The sequence below is a fragment of the Myxine glutinosa genome, chromosome 7 (assembly GCF_964187855.1).
Source record: "Myxine glutinosa chromosome 7, kmMyxGlut1.1, whole genome shotgun sequence".
In the NCBI taxonomy this organism is placed as follows: domain Eukaryota; kingdom Metazoa; phylum Chordata; class Myxini; order Myxiniformes; family Myxinidae; genus Myxine; species Myxine glutinosa.
The window spans coordinates 6,130,028-6,150,585 of NC_136267.1; the positions used below are offsets into that span (position 1 = coordinate 6,130,028).

The 20,558-nt window shown below is 44.2% G+C and overlaps 1 protein-coding gene across 2 annotated transcripts in view; it reads left to right on the forward strand.

The window, feature by feature from the left end:
• The window catches only part of LOC144892888 (uncharacterized), a 194,833-nt gene extending 176,823 nt beyond the window's left edge, over positions 1–18,010 (forward strand). Inside the window, exons 1-2 of one of the 2 annotated variants that reach the window (XM_078781264.1) lie at positions 499–532; positions 16,267–18,010. In XM_078781264.1, coding sequence (XP_078637390.1) covers positions 16,303–17,604 — 1,302 coding nt within the window. In that variant the 5' untranslated portion in view covers positions 499–532; positions 16,267–16,302 and the 3' untranslated portion in view covers positions 17,605–18,010. Of the gene's footprint in view, positions 1–498; positions 533–16,266 lie in introns of those variants that run through there. The other variant, XM_078781265.1, reaches the window with a different exon arrangement.
• Positions 18,011–20,558: the final 2,548 nt, after the last annotated feature.

Below are 20,558 nucleotides of genomic sequence, written 5' to 3' on the forward strand. Positions count from 1 at the left end.
ACGTACGTCTAACCGTGTACGTGTTGTACATATTTATAATGTTCGTGCCACCCCCGGCTTGACGTTCCTATCGCCAGACTGGCCTAGACAAGGGACAGGGGTCATCCGTTGGCCACTCTTTGTCCTTTTCTCATGGCAACAGCAAGGCGTGGCCGTTTGGTCCCCGTCGGTTCCGACGGGACTCTGCGACGTGCACGGCCTGAGCGGACCTCGACAAATATCTGTGGAGAAAGTCCACCGTTTGGCCGGTGCTCCTTTGTCGGCCATTAGGGTGTCATTGCGAGGCCGGGTGGGGAGAAAGGTCCCTCGCCGCCCTTATCGCCGTCTCTGCAGAGCTGTCGGGATGATAGAGAACGCGCCGGAGCATGCACCGGGGTCATGCAGGGGACACGTTTTCTGTTCGATTGGACGCACTTATGGCACGGAAGGCTGACCTGCGGAACCCTTGACCTCACCCAGTGGCGCGACCGGCTCGGGCGGTACTTTGGGGCCAGACGCTGCCCGAGGAAAGCAAAAATGGCGGCTATACATGGTATAGTGTACATGTACTGTACGAGGAATAAAGCAGCGTCGTGTGCCGGGCCTGCTGTCCATCGCGTATCATGTGCTACTCCTGTGTCTCTACCCCCGTCGTTTGGTACTTACCAGCAGTAATGCTAACTGGGCAATAGTAACCATGAGCACCTCCTCCCTGAAGAAATAATCGTACAATTACAAACACCTCATGGTGTGATATTTAAAATTGCAACTCGGTATTCTGATAGTAATCACGAAACGTACTACAGTGAGTAATACCTTGAACTAACCAAACAAGTAGAAGTGGTAAAAATACAATCTCAGCAACAGAGTGATTCTTAACTATCACTCGGTACAATCCATTATACAGTATACAACTCAGTGCATGATTCGAACAACTAGCTAACAAAGAAAGTAATTATTAAATACAACCAATGATACTTGCCTTAAGTAACATGTCTTAGATTATTATGGATCCCATTCTTATGAGTTCTGAACAACCCACCTACTTACCAAAAAAAACAACCTAAGGACAAAGTATTCATTAAAACCACCTTGGTGAGGGACATTTTGAAACAAGAAGGTGGTAATTATTTAAAATCACCTCAATGTATAATTCTTACCTGGGGTGGGTGGAGCAAGAAGTGATCTTTTAAAAAACAACTCACCAAGTCCTCCTTATATAGAATTAGCAGTGGACATAGCGTCCATAATACAGAGCAATACTCCAGCTTTTGATGTATATATATATATATATATATATATATATATATATATATATATATATTATATATATATATATATATATATATATATATATACAGTCGTGGCTAAAAATATTGCCACCCTTGCACTTTTTTTCAAATAATTCACCATTTCTTCCAGAAAATTGTTGAAATTAAGAAAATATTTTGGAATCCACAAATGTATTTCCTTTGGTTTTCAGTGGAACAATACAAAAAAAAAAGCTGAAAAAATTACTAAATCTCAGCTTATTCCACGGAGAAATCCTAAAATGGCCCGGACAATATTATTGGCACCTTTTAGAAGTTGTTAGAAATTATTACATTTCAAGCAGGTGGTTCTCCTTTACTTTGGAATTGAACTCACCTGTGGTGAGTTGAGTTGCAGGTGCCGGCAATATAAAAATCATTCATTCAACCAGTTTCAATGGAGAAAATGAGTGATTTTGTTATTTTGTGTCACTGTGTGTACCGCAATGAGCATGGAGAAAAGAAAGAAACGCAGAAAATTGTCTAAGGAGGTCAGACACAAGATTGTAGCCAAGCATGGACAATCTCAAGGCTACAAGTCCATCTCCAGAGAACTTGATGTTCCTGTGTCCACCGTACGCAATGTTATCAGAAAGTTTAAGGCCCATGGCACTGTAGCCAACTTCCCTGGACGTGGCCGCAAGAGGAAACTTGATCGAAGATTGCAGCGAAGGATTGTTCAAATGGTGGAAAAAGCACCTCAATCAACTGCCAAACAGATTCAAGCTGACCTTCAGACACAAGGTACAACAGTTTCAACTCACACCACCCATCGCCAACTCAATGAAATGGGGTTCTATGATAGGAGACCGAGGAGGACCCCACTGCTGGGAGAGAGACATGAGAAAGCCCGACTGGAGTTTGCCAAAACACCTGAACAAGCCATAATCCTTCTGGGAGAATGTGCTGTGGACAGATGAGACCAATTTAGAGCTTTTTGGTAAAGCACATCATCTCTATGTTTACAGAAAACAAAATGACCCCTTCAAAGAAAAGAACACCTTCCCCAGTCAAACATGGAGGAGGTTCAATGATGTTTTGGGGTTGCTGTGCTGCCTCTGGCACTGGGTACCTTGAATGTGTGCATGGCATCATGAAATAAGGAGATGACCCTGTCATTTTGGAGTGCAATGTTCAACCTACTGTCAGAAAGCTGGGTCTCCGTCGAAGGTCATGGGTCTTGCAGCAGAACAATGACCCCAAACACACTTCAAAAAGCACCCAGGAATGGTTCAAGACAAAACGCTGGACCAAAAATGGGCGCGGCAGGGCGGCCATATTGAAAAATCAATTTTTGGCAATCTGGTACTTCCTAATGTAGCTAGAAGGCTGAAACTTGGTGTGTAGACAGTATGTAACAAACCTCAACACATATATTACGGGTTTTGTCGATGTCCGAAAAATGACCTCGTCGTGACCTATGACACGACTTGACCCATAAACATCCGTTTGGACGACGTCCAAGCTCTAAAAGTCACAAATACTGATCAAATTTGATGAAACCTGTGCCTTTTGCCACTTAAAGATATTTGAAAATTTTCATTTTTCTGGTTTCCATGGAAGCAAGTTGGACATAGTGCATTTTGTTATACATTTCGTTTCCGGAGTAGAACTCAAAACCGTTCAATATATCTTAACCTAACTTTGTACACATCTTAGTTAGGTGCCGACCTGGTGCCTTTTGCCACTTAGAGATTTTAAAGAAAATTTATTTTTCTGCTTTCCATGGAGACAAGTTGGACTCAGTGCATTTTATTAGGTGGGGCTCTATTCTAGGACAGTTATTGCACATTTTGTAACAAATCTTTGCATGTGCACGAACATGAAGATAAATTGGTACCTTTTGCTATATATGGCATTTTAATTTTTTTTTTTTTTCATGCCTCACTTAAAACTCAATTTTTTTTAGTTTCCTGTTTAAACATGAGATACCTTCAACGTTACTGTACCTCTTTAGCACATATAAACGATATAGTTTGTGGTTCTATTATGCATGTTCTAACCATATTGATATGGACCAGTTGAGTTCAGGTTCCCTGGAACCTCTAGTTTTATGATTTAAAAGGATATATTACGTTATGAATCAAAAACAAAGGTTCTGTAATATTAACAGTGAAATAAAGAATTGTGGAGACCAAGTATTTTTTGTGAATTTGAACTTATTTTTAGGGAAAATTGTAAGTTATTTGAAAAAAGTGCAAGGGTGCCAATATTTTTGGCCATGAGTCTACATAGACATACAGACGAGTAAATCTCAGCATTGATAGCACTTGTAAAGAGCTAACTCACAACTCTACTTAAACATAGAGCTACCTCAGTTATATTTTCATGGAAGAACTTTGTCACATCCAACTTACCGAGGGCAGCACTCATCCACATACATATATGAGATATACACACATACATATTAGATATAGACACATAGACATATTAGATATACACACATACATATGTACACACATACATATTAGATATACACACATGTACATAAATTAGATATACAAACAAACATGTTCGATGTACACACATATATCTATACTATAAGAGAGCCGTTTTTCTTTTTTTGTGTATGTGTCGCCATTTTTCTCGGTGATGGCCGAACAGATTAATCATCAAACTTTCAGAGGTTCATCAGTGAGTAACAGGGAGTGTTTAGGCAAAAAAAGAATTTATAACTGAAAAAAAAAAAGTTCGTTTTGTTTTGGATTTTTCTATAATCGCTTTACAGTGCCTGAGCCTTTGTAGCGAAATGATAGGTAACATTACATTATCCCCAAGGAGTGTGTGTCAATGGGGGGTGGAGGGCGTGTCATATAATATGAAATCAAAATTTTCCTTATTGTGTTTAAGTAGGGGAATATAATTTTTTTATTTTTTTATTTTCTTCAAAATGTCAACAGGATTAGAACGGGCAAAGCCGGGTACTCCTGCTAGTATTAGATATGAGCATAATACGTATTAAGTATAAACACATACATATTATATAGATACACATAAACATATTAGATACAGGTACAGATACATTCAAAGTACACCGCCCCCATGCCAAATATAAATAAATATCCTCCAGCACAGCATTTTCAGGGCGCCTTTGGAGCCTGGCGATACCGCCGTGCAGCTCATAGAGACTGTATTGGGAGGGAGAGGTGTACAATAATTGATTGATTAATTGCATAATTAAAATCAACAAATAATGATCATAAAATATTTTTTTAATCAATTGGCTAATACAATAACTAAACCACCAGTGCTTCATGTGAAATTGTATACAGTCACGTGAAAAAGTAAGTACACCCCATGTAAAGTTTTGCCTTTTTCAACATATTTCAACATACAGCTATTTGATCTTCATTTCAACAATATTGATAGATAAAGGTGATATAATATAACAAATATCATGAAACATTTACATTTTGTAGTCCATTGTATAATTTAAATAAATATAAATGCAAATTTCGCATGTGGAAAAAGTAAGTACACCCCATGAAATGTTTTTTTCATCTTTTTAACATACATGGACATATCAATATTTGATCTTCATTTAAACAGTATCTATAGATAAAGGTGATCTAATTGAACAAAAAACAATGAGAAATTGACTGCAATAATTTATTCAACAAAAAATTCTTGCACAGCATGCACAATTGCATGCACAGCTCGTTTCAAATCCCCCCACAACATCTCGATGGGATTTAGATCCAGGCTTTGACTTGGCCATTCCAGAACCCTCCATTTCTTTCTTTTCAGCCATTCCTTGGTGGATTTACTGGTATGCTTAGGTTCATTGTCATGTTGCAAGGTCCACCTTCGGTTGAGCTTCAACTTTCCGACAGATGGCCTCACATTATCCTCAAGCACCCTCTGGTACAATAAAGAATTCATAGTGGATTCTATGATGGTGAACTGCCCAGACCCTGATGCAGCAAAGCTGCCCCAAACCATAACATTTCCACCACCATGCTTTACAGTTGGTATCAGGTTCTTGTGGTTAAATGCTGTCTTTGGTTTTCGCCAAACATGTCTTCTGGTACTGTGGCCAAATAGCTCTACCTTTGACTCATCTGTCCAAAGCACATTGTTCCAGAAGTGCTGGTCTTTGCCGAGGTGTTCATTGGCAAACTTTAGTCTTGCCCTGATGTTCTTTCTGGACAGCAAAGGTTTCCTCCTGGCACATCTCCCATGTAGATCAAATTTGTGCAGCCTCTTTTTAATGGTAGACTCGTGCACTTTGACATCAACAGTGGCAAGAGCTACCTGGAGATCCCGTGATGACAGTCTGGGATTCTTAGAGACTTCTTTCAGCATCTTGCGGTCTGCTCTCGGGCTGAACTTGCTGGGGCGGCCTGGCCTGAACAAGTTGGCAGTTGTTTGGAATCTTCTCCACTTGTCGATGATCTTCCGGACAGTCGAATGATTGATTTCAAATTGTTTGGAGACCTTTTTAAATCCCTTCCCAGACGCGTAGGCATCTATAACCTTTCTGAAGGCCTCAGAGAGCTCTTTTGATCTAGGCATGGTGACGACGCACACTTCAACAACAAAGAGCAAACCAAACTAAATGTCTGAAGTTTAAATTAGACAGGTTCCTCCAAGATCCTCTCTAATGATGTTCTAATCATTTGCACCTGAGCTGGTGCACCTGATTCTAATTTTAGGTATTTGAAGTAGTGATAAATGTCGGGGTGTACTTACTTTTTCCACATGCGAAATTTGCATTGATGTTTGTTTAAATTATACAATGGACTACAAAATGTAAATGTTTCATGATATTTGTTATATTATATCACCTTTATCTATCAATATTGTTGAAATGAAGATCAAATAGCTGTATGTTGGAATATGTTGAAAAAGTCAAAACTTTACATGGGGTGTACTTACTTTTTTACGTGACTGTATCAGATAGATACACATTCTGGTTTTCTTTCTTTTCTCCATGCTCATTGCGTTACACACAGTGACACAAAGCCGCAGAATGACTCCTTTTCTCGATTCAAACTGGTGGAATGAGTGATTTTTGTATTGCAGGCACCTGCAACTCACCACAGGTGAGTTCATTTCCATAGTAAAGGAGAATCACCTGCTTGAAATCTCATTATTTCCAACAACTTCTAAAAGGTTCCATGAATATTATCCACACCATTTTAGGATTTCTATGTGGAATAAGCTAAGATTATTTTTTTAAATTTTCAGATTTTTTTGTTTTGTTCCACGACAAACCCAAGAAATACAAATGTGGATACCAAATTTTTTTTTAATTTCACAATTTTCTGGAAGAAATGGTACATTATTTGAAAAAAGTGCAAGGGTGCCAACAGTTTTGGCCACGACTGTGTATATATATATATATATATACACACACACGTGTGGAGAGAAATCAGGAGTCTTATCCCCAAATATCACCGGCTCAAATGTGCATTGAATCGTTTTATTGAAAAAGTCTATTTAACATAGCCAAACGACCATCCTGTGCACATGGATGATAGGAGAGACGAACCTGATGCCTGCCCGGCATCATAGCTCGCTCCGCTGACAGTCTCAAGAATCAGTCCTTATATACCTTCATATCCTCAAACAGGGGGAGGGATACTTGCATAGCTGCCTGAACCTGAGGGCAGCAAGTTGCTTGATACAATGTTAGTCTGTTTCACCACATGTTTGCAAGGAAAGATATGCAGATTGTAAAACAATAATCAGAGTGAAAGTTGCAATTCAAGTTCATTAACTTTCAAAAGTTAACAATGGTCAATTTGACCTTTGGAGGAGTAACAGAGAGCATGCAAACCTTTGCAAATAGTTGGTATTGTCTGAAATGCAGATTAGATCAACAGGACATGCAGATTACCAGATACCATTCGTAATGTCAGACATTCTGGTGCCAATGTATTTTCCTTACTCAAGTAAAACATTGATAAATACACATGTTTAACATGTTCCAAGTTTTCCTAAATTATAATTCGTCATGTATGTAGTATCATATAGATGAATTCAACATTGGAAAGACTTGATTTCAATACCATGTCCCAAAGCACAATATATTTCATGGTACTGTAGCGGTTACAACCGTGGTGGTAGCGGTTACAAGTAGTGGTACTGTAGCGGTGTAGTGGCCAATGAATCATATTATGTAACATTGTACAGATTAATTCACCATTTAGACGAGAGAATTGAAATGTTAAAACTGCACCAATCAATCCACCTCTGGTCTGGCTAGTGAGCAGGAGATAGTTTGACATTCCTTCTACAAGCCCAACAGTGCACTATTTTCTATCCTGATAAAATAATTTAGGTCAGAATGCAGGTGATAATTCGCCTACTCTCTCTCCTGATCAGAAAACACTGTAGAATAATTATTTTGCTTATAATTTCTCCTACATACGTATGTGTATATGTATATGTATATATATATATATATATTGTTATGAATGTTGGGGTAGGGCATATATAGATCCAGGTAGATCTGCATAGGTAGGTGCTTCGACTGTCGTGATAGGGAACCTAACCTGTAATAAGTTCTGTCCAGCCCGAATGTCGGATTAAGCTTGTGTCTTTGTCCCCGTCACAAAGGGGCGGGGCATGTTAAGTAGTTGTAAGGCATAAGGATAAAATTTCCTTGTACGTCATTCCCTCTGTGATCTACCCATTGTCCCATATGGCAACGCATATACACACATTGGTTAGGAATCCCACCATTAGCGCACACATTAATATAAACTTCCCTCTCACAAAAAGACTTACCAGGAGAACAGACCGGAAGTGGCCGCGCATTCTGCCAGCATGGCAATGACACATCGAACAGGCAGGCAACAGCCACGCCCAGAAGGACTCGTGATTGACTGGGGGGGGAGGGGGGGCGAGTAAGAAGCAGGCTGCCGATTGGCAGAGTAGGAAGAGACGAGCTGATTGACCACGGACCGATGGCATAGGGGAGGAGCACGAAGCGCTCGGCCAATAGGAAGGGCCGGTGACGTCGGAGGACGAGCGACACCATGAACCGCGAGCCGACATTTCCCCTCTTGTTGTTCTGGATGCAATAGCAGATGGTCGTGACCGACATTTTCCCTCTCGCTTCTTCTCGTTTTTGTACCCGCTTCTCTCGTTTTCTTCTGCTTCTGATTCTGGACACCATATCGAACGGTCGCATTTTGGCTGCGCCAGCATCGATGTCCCCTTCTTCCTCTCGGTTTTTCGATCCCTTTGTGGCCGGATGCACTCATCCTCTTCTGTTCTTTCCTTGCGTTGGGCCTCTTCCCATTTGGACCTTTTGCTTTTTGGGCGACGACAGACGGTGGAGCGCTGACGGTCCTCCTTGCCTGCGTTCGTGTACGGAACCGAGCCTGCAAACAAGGCTTGCTGCGCAGCGGTGTACATTGGCCTAGTGGAGCGCGAACAAGGGCGCATCAAGGCCTGGTGAACAGGGGTGCGGCAAGGCCTGCTCGTGCCAACCGGAGCTGTGTTGGACGACAGTGCTCAAGCCTGACGATTCCTGACTGCAGCCTGAAAGAGCTAAGTCCCCATGACAGAACACAACGGTTTCTTTGATTAATTCTTCCCCTGTGCTGTTTTTGAAGTGAGTTGTGTGGGATCCCAACTTCAGACATTTATTTACCGGCGCGTCCATTGTTCTTGGGGTCCGGCAATAAAGCCGTGTTATTCTTGTACATTCGAAATCCGTGTTCGTGAGTTTAATTTCCTGCAGGTTTGAAGACTGCTCGGGACCACAGGTAAAAGCTCACGCTTCTTCTTCCTCTATCCTTCCTCCCCGCGCATATATATAGTCAAATCCGCCATTGAATAATGCCTCAAAGTAAGCTCGATTGCCATTCATGATTTCCCGGTGTTAAACGAGGGGAATCACGCGACAATATATATATATATATATATATATATATATATATATATATATATATATATATATATATATATATATATATATATATCTTTACTAGCCTGGCGCGACCCGAGACCTATTACGTCCCTTCTGGACAGCGCTAAATATGGTTTCAGGACCAAATTCGCTGTTACCTAAGTACTAGCGCTGCCCTGGAAGTGAGGGAATAAGCCTCGCACGAACCACGTGTGATGGTGATACGCAGAGCGGTTTGCGTACATGTGATCCGCGCTATTTATAATTACTAGACCCGATTGAGCGATCTTATTCGTACCACGATTAGTCAATGGAGAAATCACAAGGGCGATCGAATTGGAAAGAAAAGGAAGAACAAATATGTTTAATTGGTATTCACGTATTTACAGCTCAGGACGAAGAGACACAGGGAAATCCTTAAACAGTCTTACTCTTTATACCCTAGGACAAACGGGCCCGTCTCACACACACACTCACACGGGATTGCAGATGAGCAGGATGATGTTCACCAGCGCCGCGGTGGTCGTACAGGATCGGCGCCGTCTCACTCTCCCCGGCACGTCCCACGAAGATGAAGGTAGGCTAAGGCAGGACCGCGTATCGTGTCGCTCGAACAAAGTGGGTTATCTTGGGGCGATCGGTAGAGGGCGGACTTCGCACGGCTGGCGGTTACTCAGCCGCGTTCATTCACTTTGGCCGAACTGCGTGAGTTATCAACGCCCTGTCTGCACCCACATATTCCACGTAACAAAGTTCATTCAGCGCGAGTGATTCCCGTCAAGCACGTCTCCTTTCTCCGTACTCAGAAGTCACTTCAGCGCACCTCTCCCGTAACTCTGGTCTGCGCACAACCCTCTCAACTCACGAGTGCCTCTCCCATAACTGGAATCCACGACTCACCAGCGCCTCTCCGATAACTGGACTGGACTCACCAGCGCCTCTCCCTTCTCATAACTCAGGTGGGGGCTTCGCGCAAAGGGTTTTATTGCCACGCCCTTAGAACCCTCTGGAACTCACCACACGCTCTTCACCATGCCCTCTCAGGCCATGTCGCGCGAGCTCTGATTGGCTGGTTCATTCTTACCGTCCCCACTGCTGCCGAGCTCAACCCTCCTTCACCTTTTGAGGCCCCTGCCTCGTGTTAACTTGACTAGTGGACAGCCAAATGGGGCGCGGGATGGATTGCGCCCATAGAGGTAGAATGGAGGTCAGAGCAAAATTATTCTCCTGTCTTTACACAACGCAGGTACTAAGAGGGAAAATGGCCTATTCTTACACATACTAAGACATAACTAAACTACAAATGGGCCTATATGTTGCTCGTGTGACTATCTATGGGGGGCAAACCTTTAACCTTTATTAACCTTTAATGTACCAATCTCAAAACCGCAGCACTGCCCCCTCCCTCGTCAGACTCGTCCCCGAGTCGAACCCACACAAGTGTGAACGACCGGTTTTGAGAAAGACTTGGGACTACCTTTTAATTATGTGTGACACTCAGATGTGGTTCCCCTCTAACATTTACTCTAATCCCGTGTATGCGACAGTTTTACAACACTAAATATGTCCCACCTACTGGGTTGTGTAACTAACTAACAGACTCACACCCACAACTAACCGAATTGCGGAATTAATTCTCAAACTACACATAAAGCCGGTGGGTAGCATCTTATTTACAATTACAAACCCTAATTATTTACATTCCTATAACCCAGGACCTGTTCTTTTTGTGGAGAGAAGATTGGAGGGGAGAAAAAGCACAGTAATGCACCAATACACATAAACACATTCATCAATGCACAGTTCAAAAAGTTCACCATTTGCTGCTGGGCCGCATCTTCTTCTTGCTTCATCTTCTGGGTGCAATAAAACCTTAGTTCTTCTTTCCTGGCACACAAGAATAAAATGTACAAGAACCCGTGTCCGTTTTTATTTGTCCGCAGGGCCAACCCTATGTGGTCCAACTGCGTGACATTGATGCCACTCAAAACCAGTGGTCCGAAGATGAAAGGCAAGTTTGCAGCAAATGACTGCTCAGCAAAGTGTAAGGCCACAAAACGTGTGGTCCATGTGTAATGTGGTGGAGCAAAGTGTCTGTGCATGTGCAGCAAGGTTATAATTAAGAGTACAGCAACAAAGCACCGCGCAGTTCATCTGCACAGGTGTAGCAACATGCCGCAGGCATGCTGCACAGGTGTAGCAAAGTACAGCCGCACAGTTCAAAGTTGCTGCACAATCCTCCTCCAAAGTGGGTCCATGGGTGGGGAGGAGAGGCAAAGGAAAGGGCGCAAGGGTACATCAGAACACAAGGTAATGCAACATGAGGGGCACGGGAGAGCGAGCTGAGCAAGCTCGTCCCTAACCGTTTGTACCCCCCCCCCCCCCATGTCAGCTTACACGACCCTTGCCCTTCCCTGTATTTACAAATTACAAATCTGTCTCTACGTCTTGTCTCCCATATCCCCCTCTAAACCAAATTCGTTTCCCAATCCCTCCCAAGAAGGAAGAGATGGAATAAACACATTGTCCAATCACGTCGAGATGCGTCTCACCCACTCAAATCGTTCACTTGGTGCTGGTACGGAGCTTTGTCACCTTGGTGAATGAATGCGGATGGCGTGAAGGGAATTCCTCATCATAACTACTCTAATGACATTAACTTTTAAACTAACCCGGGGTCATGCCCTGCCAATCGGCATCTTTAACCTATGCGGTTCTAAAAACCAATTCCCATTGACCACTCTGTGGTGTCCTTCAAATTTGGGTCTCACTCCCCAATTTTTCACACTATGCCTTTGCACAATTTCGGGGCTGGGTCGTGTGGCTCCACTAGCAGGTCTACCTACCTGCGCACCTCCGCCACTGAAGTCGCCACCCGAGCCTACCTTGCTCCTTGCGACTACCTAAATTGGGGAAGGCCCCTCCTGGCTCTCTCACCCCCTGATGCCCTCTCTGGCATTGGGCTACCCGGGTCATCTCCTGGGATCCTCGGGCCCCACTGAACACTACTCATAACTCTAACTGGCTCCTGGAGCCTACCTGCGGCCTCACCTGGCCGACAGACTACCAGTTGCGGAGTGCCCCAATAACCATACGCACCAACAAAGCCCCACACGCCCAGCCATTCACTGACTCATGCACACAACTAAGCACTTCTTTGCCACTACCTGCACCACAGGTGTCAATATCCAAACAATTTACCTAAACCTTCTACCTGACTTTAAACTACCATCCCTGGGTGTTCGTGAAGGGGTCCATCTCCCCCCATTCACTCCTTCGCACCATGCATTCCACACCTTTTATCTCGCACCAAGCATTCCACACCAAATATTCTCACACACACCAAGTTCTTTTGCACACCTCTTGTGCTCTCATACCTTTTTCCCACTTGCACACCATGCAAGTCAATTCACTCAACACAATCCCACTTGTCCTCAATACACCACTCATACACCACCACTGGTTATCCCCAACCAATGCCTCATTTGCTCAAGCTCATCCACACACACACAGCATCATCTAACTAACTACTTTTCCCTCTAATACTCGTGCTTGCCCATCATCCCTTACACTAAGCACTTCCCTCGTCATTAACAACCAGCTAAGCTAACTAGGTCCCCTCTACCTGTACCAAAGTCACTACTTAAATCTTGGTCTCCTATTGTCTGCTGATTCCCTAACAATTATCCTAGCCTGCCCTCGGCTAGTTTACACTGCCACCCCATAATCTATTGCTCATGTGCCCCAAGTGAGGAATGGTGAAACTACCACTCCCCTATGCCGGGTACCATTCGCCAACACTATGGCTAATCGTCCACTGTACTCGAGCCTCTCTGTGTGGCAATACATTTTCACAGCTCGGCTTCGAAAAGCTGAGCAATGCATGCGGGTGGTTGGTCGCCTGTAGGTTGGGTCCGTCCGGCATTTTCGATTCAAGGGAGGAGGTTTTGTTGGGCCTAGGCTAAAGGCTCCATCCCTGCGCGGGGCCTTTCGGTCCCATGCACGATGGCCCAACCATCCACGGTCGGAGCACCGCGCCCGCCAGGGGGCGAAGCTCCGACCTCTTCTACCCCCCCTCGAACCGTGCCGATCGCCTTTCCCGCCAAGGTGCGGCACCGACCATACAGGGCGGGTCCCGGCACGAATCGTGCATGCCGCCGCGGCAATGATCCCCGCCGATCCCCGCTGCACACAAAGTACACCATGCCCCGAGAGCTCGCGTCGGCTATACGTCACCCTAAACGCTGCCCCGGTCTGCGTCGATTCTCGGGCCGCCTTCTTACCACACGCAACCCGTTCCTCGCTCGCACCACGCGGCGCTCCAGCGCCTCTCATACATTCCCTGCATTCTATTACTGCACTCTCCCGTGCATTCTCTTCACTTGCACACTCAGGTGCACACCACACAGGCGCACTCACGCCGATCGCACACTCCATTATCACACACCCTCGCGCACATCCTGGTGCTCTCATACCACTCGCACACTCCGTTACACACTTGGCCATCGCACACCCTCGTGCACACTCTCTTGTTACACCCTCAGTAACAACCACGGGTGTGCACTCTCCTGGTACACACCCCATCACGCGCTCTGGTGTGCATTCTCCCTCACTCTCGGCTATCGCACACTCTGTTTTACACTCCGTTTCACACTCTTCCCACATACACTCCGTTGTGCATTCTTCCTCGCACTCTGTAACATACTCGCGCTCCAGTGCCGTTCGCACACGCGCGCCATTCACTCACGTACATCGCACCACGGACCTTCCACGAGCGCCCGGGTTTCGTCTGGATCCCAAGCGCGCCAAAAATCTTTTCGCGCCAAACACTTTCGCGCCATACACACTCCTGCTCACCTTAAGGACCTTCTTCTCCGGCTTTCTCGCCATCACCTGTAAACTCTCATTGGGGTTAGGCAGCACGACATCACGATGCAAATCCAGACTTTGTGCAAATCCCATTTCTTCCTCCCACGATACATTTCCAAACTCTGCCGTCTCTTCAGCCCCAATTTGAACTATAATTTCTTTTTCTTTTTCTAGCTCAACGACCGCCGGCGCACTTAAAATTTTCTCTTCTAATTCGGCGGCCGTCGGCTTTTCCACACCCCGAGTCGCGATTTCTATCCCCTCGGTCACTTGACTGCGCTCTGCCCAAGCTCCCTTTCCATGCGTTCCTCACATCGCGTTACCTCGTCGCGTCCCTTTGCGACCTCTTTGCTCAACTTGCGTCTTATGTCCTTCCCTGCCTCTTTTATTTCCTTTTTCGACGCCACCCTCTTTTTTCCCAATTCGTTCTTTTGGGTGTCCATTTTACTTTCCAGCCCGGTTTTCACCTCTTCCAATTGATCACCCATCTTTTTCATGTCCCGTGTGGATTTGTACCCCATTTCTTTCAATTGGCCCCCCATTTCTTTCAATTGGCCACCCACTTTGTTTTCCAACCCAATTAACCCGTCCTTTATTTCTGCTCTTGATTTGTCCATTTTTGCATCCAGTTGGGTCAGGAATAGTCTAAGGTCAAACCCGATTTGCACAGCGGCCCCGGCTGCCATCGTGGGCTCGGCTCTCGCCGCCACGTGCGAGGCGCCGCCATTTTCTTCCCCTACTGCCGGCCCCTCATCAATGTTCTCCTCTTCTTCCCATTCTTCCCGGGGGTCCTGGGTTATCGATTCTAACTCATCAGATACCTCCTCTTCTACCCCCACCGGCATTCGACCGCTTTGGCTAGCCATGGCACGAATTAAAATTTGGGTCTTACACTAAATTTTGGTCGCTTGTAATTTGGAGGGCGTTAAGTGCACTTCGGGTCCTATCCCAACTCCTGACACCAATTGTTGCGGCCAATATGTACAATTGGTGTCCAAAATTTGGTCTAAAAAATTTCGTCCTAGGTTCAAAATCCCCACTCCTGACTACCAATTGTTGCGGATCTGCCGCCGGCCTTCTCCCCTTATCAAGGGGGGATTAATCCCCTTGTCTTTACTAGCCTGGCATGACCCGAGACCTATTTCGTCCCTTCCGGACAGTGCTAAATAGGGTTTCAGGACCAAATTCGCTGTTACCTAAGTACTAGCGCTGCCCTGGAAGCGAGGGAATAAGCCTCGCACGAACCACGTGTGATGGTGATACGCCGAGCGGTTTGCGTACACATGATCCGCGCTATTTATAATTACTAGACCCGATTGGAGCGATCTTATTCGTACCACGCTTAGTCAATGGAGAAATCACAAAGGCGATCGAATTGGAAAGAAAAGGAAGAACAAATATGTTTCATTGGTATTCACGTATTTACAGCTCAGGACGAAGAGACACAGGGAAATCCTGAAACAGTCTTACTCTTAATACCCCAGGACAAACGGGCCCGTCTCACACACACACTCACACGGGGATTGCAGATGAGCAGGATGATGTTCACCAGCGCCACGGTGGTCGTACAGGATCGGCTCTGTCTCACTCTCCACTGTTAGTCCATGGGCTAGGCCAGATATCGGTACCACCTGGGGTGACCAAACCTAAGTGGTACTAAAATGTTTATTGGGTCAATATAAGTACATTAAGATGTGATTGCCTTTCCACACTGGCAGCTTTGTCAGTTTTTTGTAAAAACTTCAAATTCACCCAATAGCGGCATTGCGTAATTCATTTAAATCTTGCGGTATGCAAAGATCACATCTAATTTCAGTCAATACAGAACTAAAACCATGTGAGAAATGCTACTATATTGTAACTATTAAACATCAGAGCAAAATAAATGCATTTCCTATTTGTCTGTACTTTCTTATTGGATAATTGTGTACTCACGTTCAGCTTTTTTTCTAGGAAGAGTTAATTGCGGATAGATGTAAGCTTTTTTTTTCAGCTCCTTTGATGGAACTGGTGACATATCTGGCTATGTAAGTTATCTTTTGCAGTTCTAAATAAGGTTAATTAAGTTTGATTAGTTAAGATCAGTTAACTATGGTAATATCCTTTCCTTTTCTAGGATTAACTTACCAGTGAGGTCAAGATGTGGCAGATCTTAGATAAGATTTTGTTTTGCTTTCAATGGTACTGTCAGAACAAAGAATGCATTGGATTGCTGGAACACGGATTGCTGCTTGTACATTGCAGGTGTCTACTGTAGTGTGCTGATGTCCTGAGGTGTACATGATGGATCCACCAAGTAGAGATGAAGGTGCCACCCTGCCAAGGAAGCGAGCACGCACTGACTGTATCATTCATTGCTCTAATGAAGACTCCGACTCCCTGGTGTCACCACAAGATCTGGACTCATGGAACACTTTGCTCAGGGCTGCAGAGATCAGACAGCATGCTCCACTTCTGGATATAGCCAAAGGCATTGAAGAAGGACAAATACCACAATTGCAGTATCATTGCAAATGCCGTAGCATTTTCACCATGAAGAAGTCTCTTGACTCTCTCCTTTCCAAAGATCCCAAAGATGAACCTGGAGAGGTCAGTTCAAGAAGATCAGCTAGGGATGCGCCAGGTACATCAAGAGTGTATGATAAAATCTGCATTTTCTGCAACAAGTCGAGCAGATACCTAAAAGGACACAATACAAGGGAACCCCTCATCCAGTGTGTTGAGTTACGTGCAGATGCCAGGGTTCGCAATGCAGCAACCAAAAAACTGGATCCAAGAATTCTTGCCTTACTGAGCAGAGACCTTGTTGCTGCAGAGGGACATTACCACAAGTCATCCTACAAACTTTACACAAAAGACGAGTCTTCTGCCAGCTCTGGTGCAGGTGAGGAGAATGAACAAAAAGAGGATGCAGAGTGTGAGGAAGCAGTGAGACAAGCCTACGAGGAACTCTTCTTGTATATCAGGAATGAATTCTTTCCCAATCCTGAAATACTGCCTATGACAGACCTCACAGGTAGGCTAGAGAGATCCATGAACGCACATGGCATCACCCAAATGAAACACTCAGCAAAGAAACATGTTCGTCGTAAGCTGGAAAGTGAGCTGGGAGGATCACTCCACTTTGTCTCTGATGAGAAAGGAAAGATTCTCCTCTATCCAGACAGCCTTTCCATGGATGATCTTGCCAAACAAGCCCACAACATGAAGAAGGATCTGCAAGAAGCAAGGACTGCCAGCTCTGGAGATGTCTTAACCAAAGCAGCAATGCAGCTGAGGGAGCAGATCAAGAAGCAAGACGTCAGTCAAGCATGGCCACCCAATACAGAGCAGAGTGTCATTCCCGAATTGGTCAAGGAATTCCTGTATACCCTGCTGACTGGAGAGTGTGACTGTGCAAATCTCTCCAAGAGAGTCCAACGTCTTGCCACTTCTTTTGGCAGTGATTTGGTCTTTGCTGTCACCCGTGGCAAGACAAAGCCACCCAAGCACATACCACAAACGTGCAGCAACAAAGCCAGTGAAGAAGAGCCAGAAGTGGATTTAACTGACTCTGATATGGATGACGGTGATGATGAATAACTTGGTGGCATAATTATGCACAAACAGAAACGTGAAACTGTACTTCATTTAATTGAAACATGAAACTGTTAAGAGCCAAAGAAAAAGTGTCATGGATGCATGTTGATTCAACTGAATCAAAGACCTTGCTTAAAACAGGAAACCTAGTCTGATTTGTCACAGGGTGTGACTTGACAAAAACAAATATTTTGTTCAACTTGCATAAATATTTTGTTCAGTTAAGTTCGAATTTGTTTGAAAACAACCCACTTCATCTACAAAATCTGCCTTTATGTACGAGAATGACTGCCTACATTCGTGATACTGGTAAGAAAGGATCCCTATGTGGTATTTTATGCTTGTCTGTGACTGAACTGATTCTTAACAGAAAGATTGTGGTGTGAGAATAAAGGATAGTGGTAAAGTGTGTGTTCACGCCTTTCATCCATGGGGCATGTCCATTACAAGAAGTGATAAACTCTAAAAGCTGTGAGTCTGCAAGGGCTATCATATCAAAATGCAAACTAGAGACATAAAGCAAGTTAAAAACACCAAAGAGAATTAGTCACCCCGGGTGGTACCGATACTGGAAATTTGGGATCCTGGCCCATGGACTATGTCCCCGGCACGTCCCACGAAGATGAAGGTAGGCGAAGGCAGGACCGCGTATCATGTCGCTCGAACAAAGTGTGTTATCTCGGGGCGATCGGTAGAGGGCGGACTTCGCACGGCTGGCGGTTACTCAGCCGCGTTCACTCGCTTTGGCCGAACCGCGTGAGTTATCAACGCCCTGTCTGCGCCCACGTATTCCACGTAACAAAGTTCATTCAGCGCGGGTGATTCCCATCAAGTGCGTCCCCTTTCTCCGTACTCAGAAGTCACTTCAGCGCACCTCTCCCGTAACTCTGGTCTGCGCGCAACCCTCTCAACTTACGAGCACCTCTCCCATAACTGGACTCCATGACTCACCAGCGCCTCCCATAACTGGACTGGACTCACCAGCGCCTCTCCCTTCTCATAGCTCAGGTGGGGGCTTCGCGCAAAGGGTTTTATTGCCATGCCCTTAGAACCCTCTGGAACTCACCACACGCTCTTCACCACGCCCTCTCACACCATGCCGCTCGAGCTCTGATTGGCTGGTTCATTCTTACCCTCCCCACGGCTGCCGAGCTCAACCCTCCTTCACCTTTCGAGGCCCCTGCCTCGTGTTAACTTGACTAGTGGACAGCCTAAATGGGGCGCGGGATGGATTGCGCCCATAAAGGTAGAATGGAGGTCGGAGCAAAATGTTTGTAGGGCCTATTCTCCTGTCTTTACACAACGCAGGTACTAAGAGGGGAAATGGCCTATTTTTTTCACGTACTAAGACATAACTATACTACAAATGGGCCTATATGTTGCTCGTGTGACTATCTATGGGGGGCAAACCTTTAACCTTTATTAACGTTTACTGTACCAATCTCAAAACCGCAGCAATATATATATATATATATATATATATATATAATATATATATATATATATATATATATATATATATATATACATATATATATATATATATATATACACATATATATATATATACATATATTTTTATATATATATATATATATATATATATATTTACATATATATATACATATATTTATATATATATATATACATATATATATATATATATATATATACACACCTATACAAATCTATCTGACTCTACATATCACTACCCCACAAACATAACACACCCCCCTTCCCTCCCCCCCCCCCCCCCCCCCCCCCGAACTGTAGCCCCGCAAGGTTCATTGCAGGCGCTACCATTCCAATCTTACCACTTACCGACTCACACTTAATTAACCTATGAGATAAATTAGGAGGGCTGTGGGAAGTGAGCTGAAGCTACTTACCTATTCTCCTTATCGTTCTACCCCCTCAAGCAACAATGCAAATATATACATTCGTGGAATCCTTGGCTCTAACTCCTGGGGAAGGAAGAAAAACAACAAAGCACAGAAAAATCTACGTTAACCACGAAACTTAACCAAAACTTGCAAAAATTTCAAAAACTACAAAAACATTTATACAACCCCTTCCTCCAGACCGCATCCCCCGGGTGTGGTAGTTACTAAACGTTGCAAAAGTTGGATAAGTATTTTAGTTTGTTATTGCCATTTTAATTTCCCGATTGAACAAACAACAACAACAACAACAATGGCTGATTCAATGATTTGGTGTCGTTCTATGTGCACAAAGATATTGAGTTAGACATTGAGAGGGTTGTGGACATGTGTACAAGAAAACATCACTGAGAGACGTTATCCACAAATCCTCTGTCTGATTAAATATATTTCATCAGACAATCGCAGTGACGTCACACATCAACTTACTGTATATTGGCCTAATGATATATATGAAATAAATAATTTGCTTTGATCGTTACGTCATTTGTTTAATCATATGCCATTTGTGCTTCTCATTCAACTGGATTTCTATGATGAGACAAAAATTAAAATAAATGTTGAGTTTTGAGCACAAGTTTTTCATTACAGAACTTCATTTCAAGAACAAAGGACAAAGGACTAAATACATCAGAGTCCTTTGTCTGTATTTAGAAAATGTTATTTTTTAGTGCAATGTACATTTTTGTCGAACGAGGCCAGAGTGATACCCTCCCGGACCTGGACCTTGTATTTTCCAGATGCTCGAGCATTTCCTGTACGCAGTGTGCGGACCGGTGTACCCATTTGCACAAGGGGCATCGTTTAATGGCCGCACGCAGTAATCATGATTGCTCTGACGTTTATATGACGCCATACGTCACATAAAGATCTTTTTTTTATCGATTTAGAAATAATTTTGTGGAGCACCAAGAGCGAGCAATAACAGTTGAGTAGCCTTGCGGGATGGCAAAGCACCTTGTTGCGAGCACACACTTTGCGGCTTGAACACGTGGAGGGTGCGGTCCCGTGCACCCT